This window comes from Echiichthys vipera (genome assembly GCF_963691815.1).
Source record: "Echiichthys vipera genome assembly, chromosome: 4".
Classification (NCBI taxonomy): Eukaryota; Metazoa; Chordata; class Actinopteri; order Perciformes; family Trachinidae; genus Echiichthys; species Echiichthys vipera.
In genome coordinates, this window is record NC_139829.1 from 13,413,130 (window position 1) to 13,427,224 (window position 14,095).

At 41.9% G+C, this 14,095-nt stretch overlaps 1 protein-coding gene across 1 annotated transcript; it reads right to left on the reverse strand.

Annotated features, from left to right (window-relative positions):
- Positions 1-1,529: 1,529 nt before the first annotated feature.
- Positions 1,530-7,580, reverse strand: fgf10b (fibroblast growth factor 10b; the record flags this gene model as incomplete). The annotated part of the gene is made up of 3 exons (XM_083912732.1): positions 1,530-1,721; positions 2,074-2,177; positions 7,115-7,580. 3 exons carry the CDS (start codon positions 7,578-7,580, stop codon positions 1,530-1,532), a joined length of 762 nt encoding a protein of 253 aa, XP_083768858.1.
- Positions 7,581-14,095: the final 6,515 nt, after the last annotated feature.

Below are 14,095 nucleotides of genomic sequence, written 5' to 3' on the forward strand. Positions count from 1 at the left end.
ATGCACTACTGCATTCCTCGGTATAAATCATTTGTCACGGTGATTCCTTGAACAACTATTAAAGGACAATGTAGCCTAAAGCAAAGGCTTTCCCTGGATTCATATAGTTCAGGCTGCTTTTGTTGTTTCCAACCTGGAGTAACAGTCAGGGGCCTACTGGGATGAATTTGGGAATGAAGACCCTCTCTGACCGTCCGTCTCTCACCTTCATGTCTTGGTCTTTACGCTCCCGATTTTTCATGCCTTTGCTGAGATGGATGTTCAGAGAGGCGGGATAAGAGAACATGAGGCCCGGAAGGCTGTGGTGTTAATGTTCTTCCCGTGGTCTTTTGATCTGGCATCAAGGCAGCTGTCATTGGTTAGTGTGTTTGTAGATGATTACTGAGGGAAGTGGGTGGTCAGACACAGGTCATATCTCTCTTTCTCACTCACTCAACATTTCTGCCTCCTCCCCTTCGAAGGCTCTCCACGCAGAAGCCTTTCGGCAGTAGTGATGAACAACAATATGTCAAAGCTGTTTTTATATTTATGCTAGTTTTATCAGCATCTTTACAATCCAGCCTCACCTGCAATCTGAATGCTGCAGGTCCACAGTAATGGGTTGATATTAGGAAATGATGTCAGCATCTACAGGCCATACCACGGAAGTTACCTCCCTCCCATTTTGTTGTGGTCGGTATGTATGTTTCCCGTTTGTTTGGGAACTAATCATTAGTGCAATGGTTGCCACATGGAATATCTGGCTAGGTATTTGCCTTTTGTCCCTTCCTACCTCAGAAAGGCAGATAAGAATAGACTTACTGTGACCTGAACATTCACTAGGGTTTCCCACCAATAAAGTCAGTTGTTGATGTATTAAGGAAGTAAGACGACTGCATTGCAGAGGAAAAAATGGTATTTTATTTTCACATAATAGAGTTCCTATAAAAAGTAAAGAATGCAAAGGAATGCTTGCCTTGTAAGTGTCCCCTCCAGTTAAATATTTCACAAAATAAATAAATCATTACAATACAGTCAAAACACAGTGGTTAAGTATCAAACATTTGCTTTAAATGTGTTGTATCCCCTATTATTTACTGCTGGTGTGATAAACCAACTGATCATTTCCCTCATCTTATCCATTTTTTCATCTCTCTTCTTTATGTTGCAGATTATCTGGTGTCTCACAGGATAATATGGATTATAAATAACATCTTCTGCATCTACCGCATTACATTAGCTGGGACAGTATCTTCTGGGTTGTCCCCATTACACACATACTCCACTTGCAAACTGTTTGGCACAGAAAAAAGGATAAATATTGCATCCCATGCCACAGAAAACACAGATATCATCTACTCCCACCAAATAAAGTACATGATCTCAGTCAAAGTCAGGAGCCAAGACCATATTTTTCTGTAACAGTGTTAGTGCCTTGTTTCCAAATAAGAGATTTCTCAGTGAATGTCTTTATTTTACAGCTTTTTTCAGTATTGAAAATATCTCTGTCCAGTGCTGCATATCCTCCTTCTCCAGTTGAGTCTTCCAGCTCACGCCATAATTGGAAGGAAGTGGGTGGCCGTGTTCTTCCTGCGTGTTTTCTTCCCTCTCAGCGGCTTCCCGTGGACATTCAGACCCACAAACATCTGCCGTTTCTTGTTCCTCCACTCAGCTGATGCATACGTGTTGTAGCCGTTCTCTTCAATGCGTTCCTTCAGGGTGCAGTCGACACCGAACTCTCTCTGCAAAAATAGTAGGTATCATGTTTCAGTGTTATAACCCACGCATGCAAGGTTAAGGCAAAACACAGACAATTTTCTTGTGCAAATCCCTTGTGGTTTCTGATGGTACCTTGTTTATTTACTACTCCTTAATGTATATCGCATGTTTTGCTTTGAGTGCATGTGTAGAAACTAGTGTTCACTTTGGTAATTGCACAGTTAGAGGTTGACACATGCACAATGTTCTGGTTGTGATTTAAAGTTAACCAAGCAGTTAGAGAAGTAGAGATAATGCCTCCTTTGATAAGTACAGAAGAATCTAACACTATCTCTCTCTGGAGCATCCACATTGACCCCTGACCCGGATACTAACCGCTCCGTACAGCTCTCCCTTCCTGCTGATAGCCAGATAGTAGTTGCTGTTCAGCCCTTTGATGGCCACCACTCCCACGTCCACTGATGTGATTTCCAGAATACCTAGGATTCAGCAAAAAGACGGTCATGTCAATATGTGTCAACATTCACAGTGAGCATTAGTGCTTCTATGTCATATGTACAAATATAATTATTTTTCAAGCATATGTTTTGAAGGGAAAACTGCCGATAGGAAACAATAGAAGGACAGAGGAAGTAAAGAGGATAAAATGTTTTCCTGACTGAGGTGCTGTAGATAGATGTATAGAATAATTTAACCTACACTCATAAAGTTTTACAGACATTGTTGAGAGTAACTAATGGATAACAACATATTTAATGCTCATTTCAGTACATTAACATGTGGGAACACAGTGTGGAATTCTGTGTAAGGCCACAATTATTCCTCATTTATCATTTCAGTGATATTATAAAGTTACTTTACAACCTATACCTGTCTAACAGATTCCAGCTGCGCAGGCTATTTAGTTTGTAAATGAATAAGTGGATACCACAGAAATTCTCACGTTGTTTATGTTCTGTGCGGTATTTAGGTTACCAAGTCCCTATGCAAGCAATTCAGCTTTCTCATAGGCTATTAGAGGGGCTAATTTATACCCCACTTAACAAGGCCGTGCTTTTGCCGCAGACAGCTGCGGTTATTTGTGTGGTCTCAGTATCAGAGGTCAGAGAGATACAACTTCCCAATGTGTCCTATGACCACAAAACCCACTTGTCTCGTCTTATGCCGATGTGTGTGTGTGTGTGCCTTAGTTAACCTCCCCTGTTCCCATGGCATGTTTGATTTCATGCCTCCCTCCCTGACTTCCTTTCCCCACTTCCTGTGAGCTGTCGTTATTTTATCTCCATAACTACACACATGTGTGCACGCACACACACATTCAGACACACACTTCAGCGTGGGGTGTGAACTCCAGAGAGTCGACGACATCCTTTGATCAGATCAGCAGCCCCTCCTATGTCTGATGACTGTTTGTGTGGCAGCCTGCTCTACTGTCAGACCCACTCTCCGGTGGCTGGGGGCCTCTGAAGCTGCCAGCCTGGTACATGAGTGGACAGTGGAGGATGCAGGTGTGCCCCCTAAGAACAATCCCCCTCTTAAAAGATACAGCAGCTTCTCTCCTCGTCCGTGAGGTCTTGACTGTATCAGTTTCTAGTTCAAACAGTGGCACCTTGGGGCAGTGAGGTCTGAAGCGGCAAGGCGGTGGTGGGGACTGTGACACAACGGCCATTGAAGATCTGAGAGGAGCTGGTTTCTGTATGGGATCGGGTGTCGGGTATGGAGTGAGGATGTAAGACTATCTATGGCAGTCTCTGGCTACTCTATAAACATGGGAGGGATGAAAGGAAGGAGAACAGAGGAGGACAGAGGAGCCATGACAGTGAGACTGGGGGTGGAGTGAGGATTAGTAAGGCTGTAATGATCACTGATCAAAGTCAGCCACCGGAGGCAGGGGCGAGACAGGTTGTATATACACACAAGCACGCACGCACGCACGCACGCACACACACACACACACACACACACACACACACACACACACACACAGACACACACACACACACACACACACACACACACACACACACACTCACACTCACTCACATACGCATAGAGCTGATATTGTAGCAGGTGAATGTGCACTTGCGCACAACTTGCAAACTCAACCTGGCTGTGAAACTGCAAAATCTCCATTCACTGTTCTCTGCTGAATGCAGCTTGACCCAAAAGTGGAGAGTAATGAGCTAATGGTTGGGAGGTTGGGAAAATGCCATAAGCCTTAAATGCGATAAGTATGCTTTGTATTGGGTACGTTTTACAGACCACATATGAATAATGTAGCCTTAAGTCAGCCAGCCAGGTTCAGCCGTTAATATGGGGAGGCAGCAGTTTTTCCTCTGCATGCTGGTTGCGTTTTTGTGTGGCTTATTTGATACCCTCTGTGTGTAGTTACAATAGTAAATGGTGCGTTGGTTGTGGAATGGAGGTACGCAATGCCAGTGAGAATTAAAGGTGGTTTTTCCACAGCGGAATGCCAAAAACCATGTGCTTTGCAGCTTGTATTGTTATTCTTTCTCACTTTTACTTTGCTCCTTTTTAAAAAAAAAAAAGATTGTTCAGGGACTGCACATAATAACCTTTAAACAGATAAATTAGAATGTAAATTTTGATTGGTGCCATTCCCATGCAGAATAATGTAGTGGAGCGAGGCGTAAATCAGGATTTAAAGTAATTACACTTGATAAGGACCACACTGAGTGTATTTTCACAAAAGGGTTATCCATCCTCTTCCCCACCTTAGAGAAAAGCTATACATCTCTCTCCTCAAACCAAAAGAGCACCATCTGTTGTTTTTTTTTCACCCTCGCAAAAGGCCACTGCTTTGATTAAAGGAGATGAATGTGCACACACACCTACACACACACATTTACAAATGCTATTTACACACACTTCTTGAGCCATGTCCAGACGCATCTTGCACACATGGCCTGGCCCCTACAGCCCAGAAACACAACTGGTGGCCTGATGCAAACACACATTTATACACACAATCTTGACAGGCTCGCACTCACACCGTCACAGCCGTGGATAATTACCCACACCCTTTTACTGCCAAACTTTTGCCTTAAGTTTAATTCAATAATGTTTAATTCAAAGCTACAATTTGTCTATAAATTCAAGAGAACTCAGCTGTGAATCATAGATTTAATGACTTACTAAGACCATGCAGATAGCTACTTAGCTGACTTCAACATGATCTCTCTTCCTTTCTCTCTGCCTCTCTGTAACTAACAGCAAAGCCTCTCAGGGGGTTGGAAAGCCATGTGGGACAGTTTTGCGCTGGCATCCCCATAAATCTGTGGGAGGCTGGATTGTGGCTCTTTAACAGACAGTGAGCTGGGTCCTCGCAGGGCCACAGGCAGCACCCAAAACCAAAGCCTCCACATCCCATACACCTCTTTGACAACGCATGGTACATACATACATTTATCTTTGAATGTAGTGCATCTTCTAGCTTCTAGCTCAGGAAAAGGCAAGCTGTCCTCCACTCATCGCAAAAAAACTTGATATTTAGTCACTTCAAGGGACCATCGAGGGTCTACAAAGGACGTCAGCCCTGGGATCATGTCTAGCCCCAGGGGCCAGAGCAAAGACTGAAGCTGCTGTTGTGTAGTATCCTTTACCGTGAGAACCTGATATGAGGGCACATAATCCACACACAGTGTCCTCAGACCCCCTTAGGACACAGCTTTTTGATGGCACCACCATTGATACTGAAGATGTGTGGCTTTGATGTGGCCACAAAGATGTTCAGGCATGTCATTCATGAACTTGTACCTCTCTAGAGAGTCCCCTGTGCTCCCTTTCACCTCCCTCTCCAATACTCAATCTGTGCAAACTCAAACACACTGTTGAAAAAATGGCAACACACTCCTAAAAAATGAGACAGGGGGGTAAATCATCATCCAAACATATATAAAGTTTAGGGTGGATTCACACACCACTGTTATGATAAACTGAGTCAGACTTCCTTACGCCACTTCAGTTTTACAACTTAAAAGAAACTCCTACTACGACAAACAGAGACAGCCGTAAAAGCATCACGATGTAATACGGTCAGTAAATAAAGTTGTCTCTGTCGTGACCTTGTCAAAACAAACATCTCCCCGGACATTCTGCCTCCCCATGCCAATTCTCACTTTGTCACTTTGATTGAATGTGCAGTTTAGCTCTCCCAAGAGGAACATTAAAAGGTTCCATATACACTGACTCACTATGGGTTTGGGGGACAGAGAGAGACAGAGGAAGAAAAAGAGCATGTGAGCGATGTATATGCCTGTGTGTGTTTGTTTGTGTGTGTGTGTGTGTGTGTGTGTGTGTGTGTGTGTGTGTGTGTGTGTGTGTGTGTGTGTGTGTGTGTGTGTGTGTGTGTCTGTAATAAGCAAGCACATGTGTCGTCGCCGGCTGCTATATGATCACACACCCACTGGAGCATGTGAGTGCCCGCTGGCTGATAGGCACACACACGTAGCTCGGTGGGAAAGCTGGGAGACTAATGAGAATACTGACTGATATCCCGAAACATACAACATGTAATCACTTTAAAGACTTGTTTCTCCGAGTGAGCACATCAAACTGCTTTAAACAAATGTCTGATCTGTCACTGAGGGTTTGTAATTTGCTTGATGCTGGTTGGCAGGCGGGCGGGCAATCTGAGTGGGAGAGTGAAAGAGACACAGACAGAGAGAGACAGAAAGAGTCTAAAAGCATCAATGTAACTGACATCCATATACCCCCCTCTCAAAGCCCTGCCCTTCTGTGGTTGTTATCAGTGCTGTTTACCCAGGGCCGTGAAGACTGCCTGATAATGGTCGGATTATCTGCCCCTGCTCCTTTTTAAGCCATCTGAGAGCTACCACCATTGTGCTGAGTGTTTGGACAGGGGAGATATCAGTGGGATGTCTGGTTTAAAACAAAAAGACGACTCTAAACGGGGATTGCTTCATCCAAACTTGCGAACAATGGGCGGGCAGTCTACGTGAATGAATGAAGAATTTGTTTTTAAATTGCAGTTTAATGTTTACACCAAGTTATATATCAAGTTTATACATTTGCATAGGTTTTTTTTTTTTGGTAGGCTTTATTTTCAAAGAACACCTGATTTTTCAAATTAGAAATATTGAGACATTTAAGAGGGTTTCTTGGTGCCAAAAATTTGGCCCTGACTTAAAGCAATAACAGGTGTTTCTTTATATGCGTGAAATACTAATGTCTTGAATTCCAGATAAGAACAGAAGTTTGGGTTGCAGAGGTTAAAAGCGTTGATTTTGACACTGGCAGTTGAAACTGATGTTTTAACTCAAATGAGCCTTGGAAAGTTTACATTTAACTTTTGCAGCCACCGCGGAGATTCAGATGGTCTTTGGGGTCTGATTCCTTCTTTTTTGTACTTTAATCTATACAGTGAGTTACTTACTGAGGGGATCATCCTTGCTCTTGGTTCCATTGACCTTTCCGTTCTTATCGATCCTCAGGAAAAACTTCTGGAAAGAGAACAGCTTCCTCCTCCGCATGTCCCCTTGGAGATGATTGTAGCTGCGCACATGCCTACCCTGTGGCCCCCCAGTCCGACCCAGGGGGCCCCCAGTGGCCCTGGGCCAAGAGACAAGCTCAGTCTCAGAAATGTTCAGTGGAGCCCTGAGAGTTTGAGGGTTGGCAAGCCTCAGTCTATGTCTGCGGAGCTGATGGCAGGCCGCCCCGGGTAGGGAGAAAGAAAAAACCACCAGGGCAACCAGGAGAGGCAAAGACAGGGAGGAAAGCAGTGTTGATGGTGACCTTGGTGCTCTGGAGCTTTTTCCACAACCAGAACGAGCCCCTAACCCAGCCCTGGAGCAGGACGAGGCAGAGGCAGCCTTACTCCCTCCAGCAGCCCATCTGATCATGGTAGTGTGCTGTGTGGAGGACTAGAGGCAGCCTCAGAGCCTGGGACATGCTGCTGGGGGCGAGGATAGGCTGGAAGGGCAGGGAGGGAGCCCTCCACAGTCCAGACTGGGCAAGATGGTCCCCCTGCAGAGTCCAATTTATTTGACACCTGGATGAAATTCTTAGATTTCCCTCTGACTTATTTTTGATCGTGTAATAGCAAGTTACTGTGTTTCAAACTGATATTCCACAGAGTTCTCAAAGTCTGTTTTGGAAAAATATGAATGAACAAAGATTAAGTCAAAAACACACTTCTTCTTCTTTTTGTGTGTGGTCCAGTAACAAACCTGTATTTCCACTCTCCTTTTGTTTTTCTTCTAAATTGTTTGATATTTTGACTATTGTTTTTGCTGCTCCAGTGTGACCCTTATATTTCCAGGCAGTTTCTCAATTAAAAAAAAAAAAGAAAAAAGAAAAAAACAAAAATATAGTTCACTGATATCCAGGTGGAAAGTTTACCATGTGTATACAATTCCTTAGTTCCAGTGGAATAAAAAAAGGTGCACCACACACTATCTACCTGCTAAACTCCACATGTGCAGGAAAGCACGTTCAGATTTCACTCTGAAGAGGAAAAACAGGAATCAAGACTTTAAAGAGGAACGCCGGTCAATCCGGGCGCATGTCAGATAATCCATCTGTCTTCTTCTGCTGCCCCGCTACTCTTGCTCTCGCCTCTCCTCATCTCTCTCCCTCCCTTTCCCTCTCTCTCTCTCTCTCTTTCTCTCTCTCTCTCTCTCTCTCTCTACCCCCGAATAACTCCACCTTCGGGCAGCATCGAGGTAACGGTCTGAGGAGGTCTCAGGGTTGAGTCACAGTTGCCTCCTGTTCATTAGGTCCTTGTTATGATTCCTGGTGTGATCTCCTCACCTGGAGGGTGATCGCAGAAAATGACTGTGTTGTGTGTAGCTCTCTGTTAGATATTTGGTCCCTCCCTCCTTTACTCAACTTCTCCTCTCACATATGGGAGCAAGTATTAGTCTGCATGTGTGTGTGTGTGTGTGTGTGTGTGTGTGTGTGTGTGTGTGTGTGTGTGTGTGTGTGTGTGTGTGTGTGTGTGTGTGTGTGTGTGTGTGTGTGTGTGTGTGTGTGTGTGTGTGTGTGCACGCGCGCGGCCTGGCCTACAGTACATGCAAGCACATTTATCTTATGAGAGTGGGTGAGAGGTGATAACAGGGTTTATCTGAGTAGATGCAGTAGGACAGGAAGAAGCTGTCTGGTAGTATCGGATCAGCCCCTACAGCAACAGATTTTACTGATTATTATTGTATTGAATAATCAAAGTTTTTTTTCCTGTATGGTTGCAAAATATGTGTCTAGTCATGTTATTTTTGCCTGTACGGTTGAGCGTGAAGGGGATTCGTACGACAAATTGAAATGGAATCACTTATTACTCATTAAGATGTGATAATCCCGACAAGTGGCCCTCCTCCTTTATCTCGTCAGATAAAAATCATATTAAGTTACTATTGCCGGTTCCAGTCTGGAAGCTGGCTTATCATGGCCATCTTCTCTCCTCTCTCTTTCCCTCAAGCCACTTTATCGTAGTGTGTTATCTCTCCTGTAATGCAATGAAGCTCTCCAGTTTCACTCACCAGACCTCCGCCTTCCTCTGTGACTCAGGTGTCTGAGTGGCCCTCGGCCAATGAGACTGTCTTTTACGAAGCATGCACCATTTGCTCCTCAAGGCAAGGCAGGCACAGGATGGACAATGTCATAGTGGACTAGACAGCAATGCACAGTATGTGCAGTGAATGTGCAATGCATTAGGGATGGTCACTATTCTCACAAAGTACACTGACGAGGCAAAGCCAGACAGAACTTAATGTTTTTTTGGTTTTATTGATTTTCCTTATCAAATCAACACTAATTGCACAAATAAAACAGAGTGAGAAGAAACGTTTCACATATCGTCTCATATGGATCGTGCAAAGAAGGCTGCAAGACAAACCCCAGTAAGCCGTATAGTGACATCTTTAACAATCTATTGTGATAAACAGAACTCGTGCTGGCAGTCTTATCTATTCTCCCTGATCCTTGTGCCTTTAATGTCGGGGTCTGTCCTGTTCCTTGCTTTCCTTCCCCTAAGTTCTTATTTTAGGTGCTTGCTTTAATGTCTGTCAACGATCTACTGGCCAGAGCTGCAGTCTGGTCTTAACTCTGGTCTTGGCATGACTTTATCTTAGGATACAAACAAAGCTATCTTATCATTGCTTCCTTTGTGTTGTGCCTTCCCACTGTGATAACCTGAATCAGTGCAGAGGAAACAGAGCTGGGATGAGCAGATATCATTCATATTGATTATTGTTGCAGATATAATTGTGGAGTAAGATTTTCTAGATTTATTATAGTACTTCAAATGACCTCCACTGAACTTAAATGGTATTGGATATGTCCACTGTAAATTATTTAATCTAAATTTCTTTAACTATATTCAACCTCTGTACTTATACTGTTTTACATACAAATGTCCTCTTCAATTAATTTACTCTATTGGATTAATTTTGTATTTCTCCTCTTAAGGGGAGACACTACAGGCAAAAAAAACAATGTTTTTTTCATGACTTTTTCTCAAAATACACATTTAGGTGTTTATTTGACTACACTTATCTAACTGTATCAGCAAAGTTCTCCTACATTTACCAAAACATTAGATAATGCCTCATTTAATTATTTAGAAAACTTGTAATGCAAAAAAATATCTTAATGTGAGTAATCAGCTGGGGATGTTTCATGGTGATATCTATTTGATATCGAGTTAACTTTTTTTTTTTTTTACCTTATATTCACCTGTAATGTCACAAAATGTATGGGATTTTACAATACATATGTTTAAATGCTGTTTTCTCAGAATAACTTTTTCCTTCAATCTCCACTTCAGTAGCACTGAACCAAACGTTCTATATTCTGAATCTAAAAAGGCTGTTGCCAATATTTTCAGATTTTTGCGGTGCTAAAAATACTAAACAAAACATTGAAACATTTGACTCTAACATATCAACAATTTTGAACCTGTCTTTATTCTGGAAATGCAAATTAGCTCATATTTCACAAGACAATGCCTTATTTGCATATTTGAACATAACATTTCATCTTATTTCTCTTAATGTAAGTAATCAACTGTGGAAGTTACATGGTGATATCTACTGTTTCAAATATTATATACAAAATGTCAGACTTTTTTGCAATTATACTTTTTCATCTTCTTACCCCTCCCTTAGATCAAGATAGCATGTCCTGAGTCTTGTCTACATTCTTTCTGTTTATTCTTTGCTCACTGGTCAACCTGTAAACTCTATACTCCATAAGAGCTAAAATACTGTAATATGGCCGAGTCTAAAACTATACAGATATTCCGCAGCCCCGGGTCTTCTCTCCATTAAGACAGTAATGTCCTCTGTAGCTGCCTCAGAGGGATGTAGTCCTGCAATGATGCTGACAGACTTTGCAGAATTTATTTCAATGCCAAGGAGGAAATTCTTTGTAAACATTACCTGCCTCTGTCTTTCATCCTAAATGCAATATAAGGGAGATTTGCAGGGTTTGGAGATAGTCTCATCTCCCTCCCTGTTCTAGCTTTAGCATTTGGTTTATCTTTATAGATCTATCTCCCTGAATTGCATTTCAAAGCAAAACAATAGGCAATAAAACAGACAAATGTGCTTCTGATCCCTCCCCACAGGCTGTGGCTCTAGCTGGGTTCTTACGCTATTCTCAAAAACATAATCACAATAGGCAATAGGCAATGAAAAGTCAAATACCGGAAATTTATATGCGTCAGCGGAGATTTGATTTCACACAGCACCAATTGCCAAAATGAAAAATGAATCAAGGCGAAACACATGGAAAGATTCCCTTTATTCCTTTTAGTTTCACAAAAGCAAACTCTTGTTTTCCCATACTTGTCTTCGACAAAGCAATGGAACCATCCATTTTTGTTGTATTCAGATTAGTAGGCTTTTACAAAGCTGACCTTAACTCAGTATTTATGTGATGACATTTACATTGTTGTTTGACATTTGACATCCAAACACAGAGACCAGTTAGGAACAATTAAGGTGAAACAAACGGGCAAACTGTAACTTGTTGGTGAAGTGTGTGTATTTGATATTGAATGTAAAAGTATTTTAGGACAGCTGTGTTGTATGGAATTGTATTTTATGTGCTCCTGTTGTTAAAATAACATTTACTGACTTATGGTCAAGGTTGTTTAACAACGTCACAGAAAGAAAATTTCAGTTTTTAGTCAAATTAGTGGTGATAACTGGTGAGTTCCCCCTTGGTTTTTATTTTGAAATCATAGATTATAGAGTGAGTTATCACAGAATCTACCAAATGGGATTTTTATCTGCAGAGTTTGAGTTTCTTTGGCTGGCATTACCTGCTCTTCCTGTAAAGCCATGATGGCATTCTTGCTCATGCAAACTGCGCTCTTGGTTATTTTTAATCTGCTGCTGCCCGCAATCATAAAAAAGCATCACTTCCTGTGTGTCATGATTTTATTTTCTTGATACTGACCAGCTTGACCCCATACAGCTTGATTCATACACAACTTAGTTCTGGTTTGTTTCTGCAGTTGGCTTGTGCTCCTAAATGTGCTTATTCTCGATCGGCAGCAGGTGGATCAAGTACCATGCAATCTGTTGTTCTGTCTTCTCAACATACTGTGTCCCATTAGCAAGTTGAACTGTGGAAATTCACCTTATTCATGTCATGTGTCTCTGATTTTGCTTGGCCTCATTGTTAGTATTGGCCCCTCCTTTTTGATACACTATCATTAAGCAGATGTTTCATGAAGAAAAGCACCTCACTCTGAGTTACTTAAACTCAAATCCATATGTGGCCTATGAGGAAGTCAAACGCACAACTAAAAAACAACCAAACTGACCTATGGGAACCATGTGTGTGTCTGTCTGCGTTCCCTGGGGCCCGCTCTGTGGTTGCTGGGTCAGAGGAGGCCGAGGCTTTAATAAAGGAACAGGCCTGGTACAGGGATGCCAGTCTGACTGCCTGGGGACATGCAACCTGATGGGGTCCAGATGAGAGCCACCAGACCGAACTTCTTCCTCCAAACCAACAGCCAGTTAGTGCACGGATTACAATACTCTGCCTATTTCCTCAAGCCTCTCTCTGGGTTTATCTTGGGATTTGAGGGGTAAACCACCAGATTAAAGTAACATTCTCCTTTAATGGTACTTTAAAGCTTTTCATAGATAACAGGAAAATGTGTTACCTTGTGTTCCCTAGACATAACATGCAAACAGCTCAAACCGGAGGCCTTGTTTTTTCTGTCGGTCATCAAATGTAAATATTTAATATGTTCCTGGCTGTTGAGTTGGAGGGGTGGGGTTGGGGGGTGTCTGGTAACCTACACGATGAGGTTGCTGTTTCCTGCTTTAAGGTGATCAATAGATGTTTGTCATGTTATCTTCCCCATCCTGAACAGGCACTTACATCATCATCCTCTGCTGAGTGTCAGTTTCAGCAGGGCAGAGGAATTTACTTACAGGTCAGACACTGGATCAACTGATGCGCACTGAACTGTCCTCTGTCGTTCCCAGGGCAATATGAGGTGACCTTTGACACCCAAACTTTTTACTATAATATAATGTGACAATATATGCTATTAGATATGACGATACACGTTTGTCAGGGATTTTGCCATACTCTTTATACCGTGAAAGCTTTCCCTTTAGTTACTCTGCGTGTATCAAGCGTTGTATCAGGCAAAGTAGCAAATAAGTTAACAGGACTGCTTTATTGAAATAGTGGATATTTTGGCATCAATGTGATAAAGTAGCTTGTATTGTCAGGTATTTAATTAGCTGTAATCGCCCAAAGCAGCCATTCCTGTCTGGTCTTGCAGAAAATATTATATCATGATATACAAAAACATATAGTGTGATAGAGGATTGTATCCATATCGCCCAGCCCTGATGATGAACCTTAAATGAATTAAATAATGTATTTATTATGATTACTTATTATCACATACAACTCTGTGAAATAAAAATAATAAAAAATAAAAACAGAATGTGATTATTTGCAAATCACTGAAACCCCATATGCAACAGATATGTTTCAACATGTTTAAATAAAGTGACAGGGTCATGTTTACCTTCCTGTAGCATCACCTCTTCTTTTAAAAACACTCTGCAAGCGTTTGGGAACTGAGCAGACCAATTGCTGTAATTTTGAAAGTGAAATGTTTTCCCATTCTTTCTCAATATAGGATTTTAGCTGCTAAACAGTTCGGAGACTCCTTTCTACAAATGTGCAGGTTGCCCATGCCATATGTACTAATGTGTACCCATACCATCATGGATGCCAAACGTTCTCTCTCCTCTTTACACTGGAGGACGCAACGTCCATGAGTTCCAAAAATAATTTATTTTTTATTTTATGTTTTGTAAATTTTCATTTATTATTTATTTTTCACATACACCAAAAATAATCCCATAGAGAGTAAAAAAAA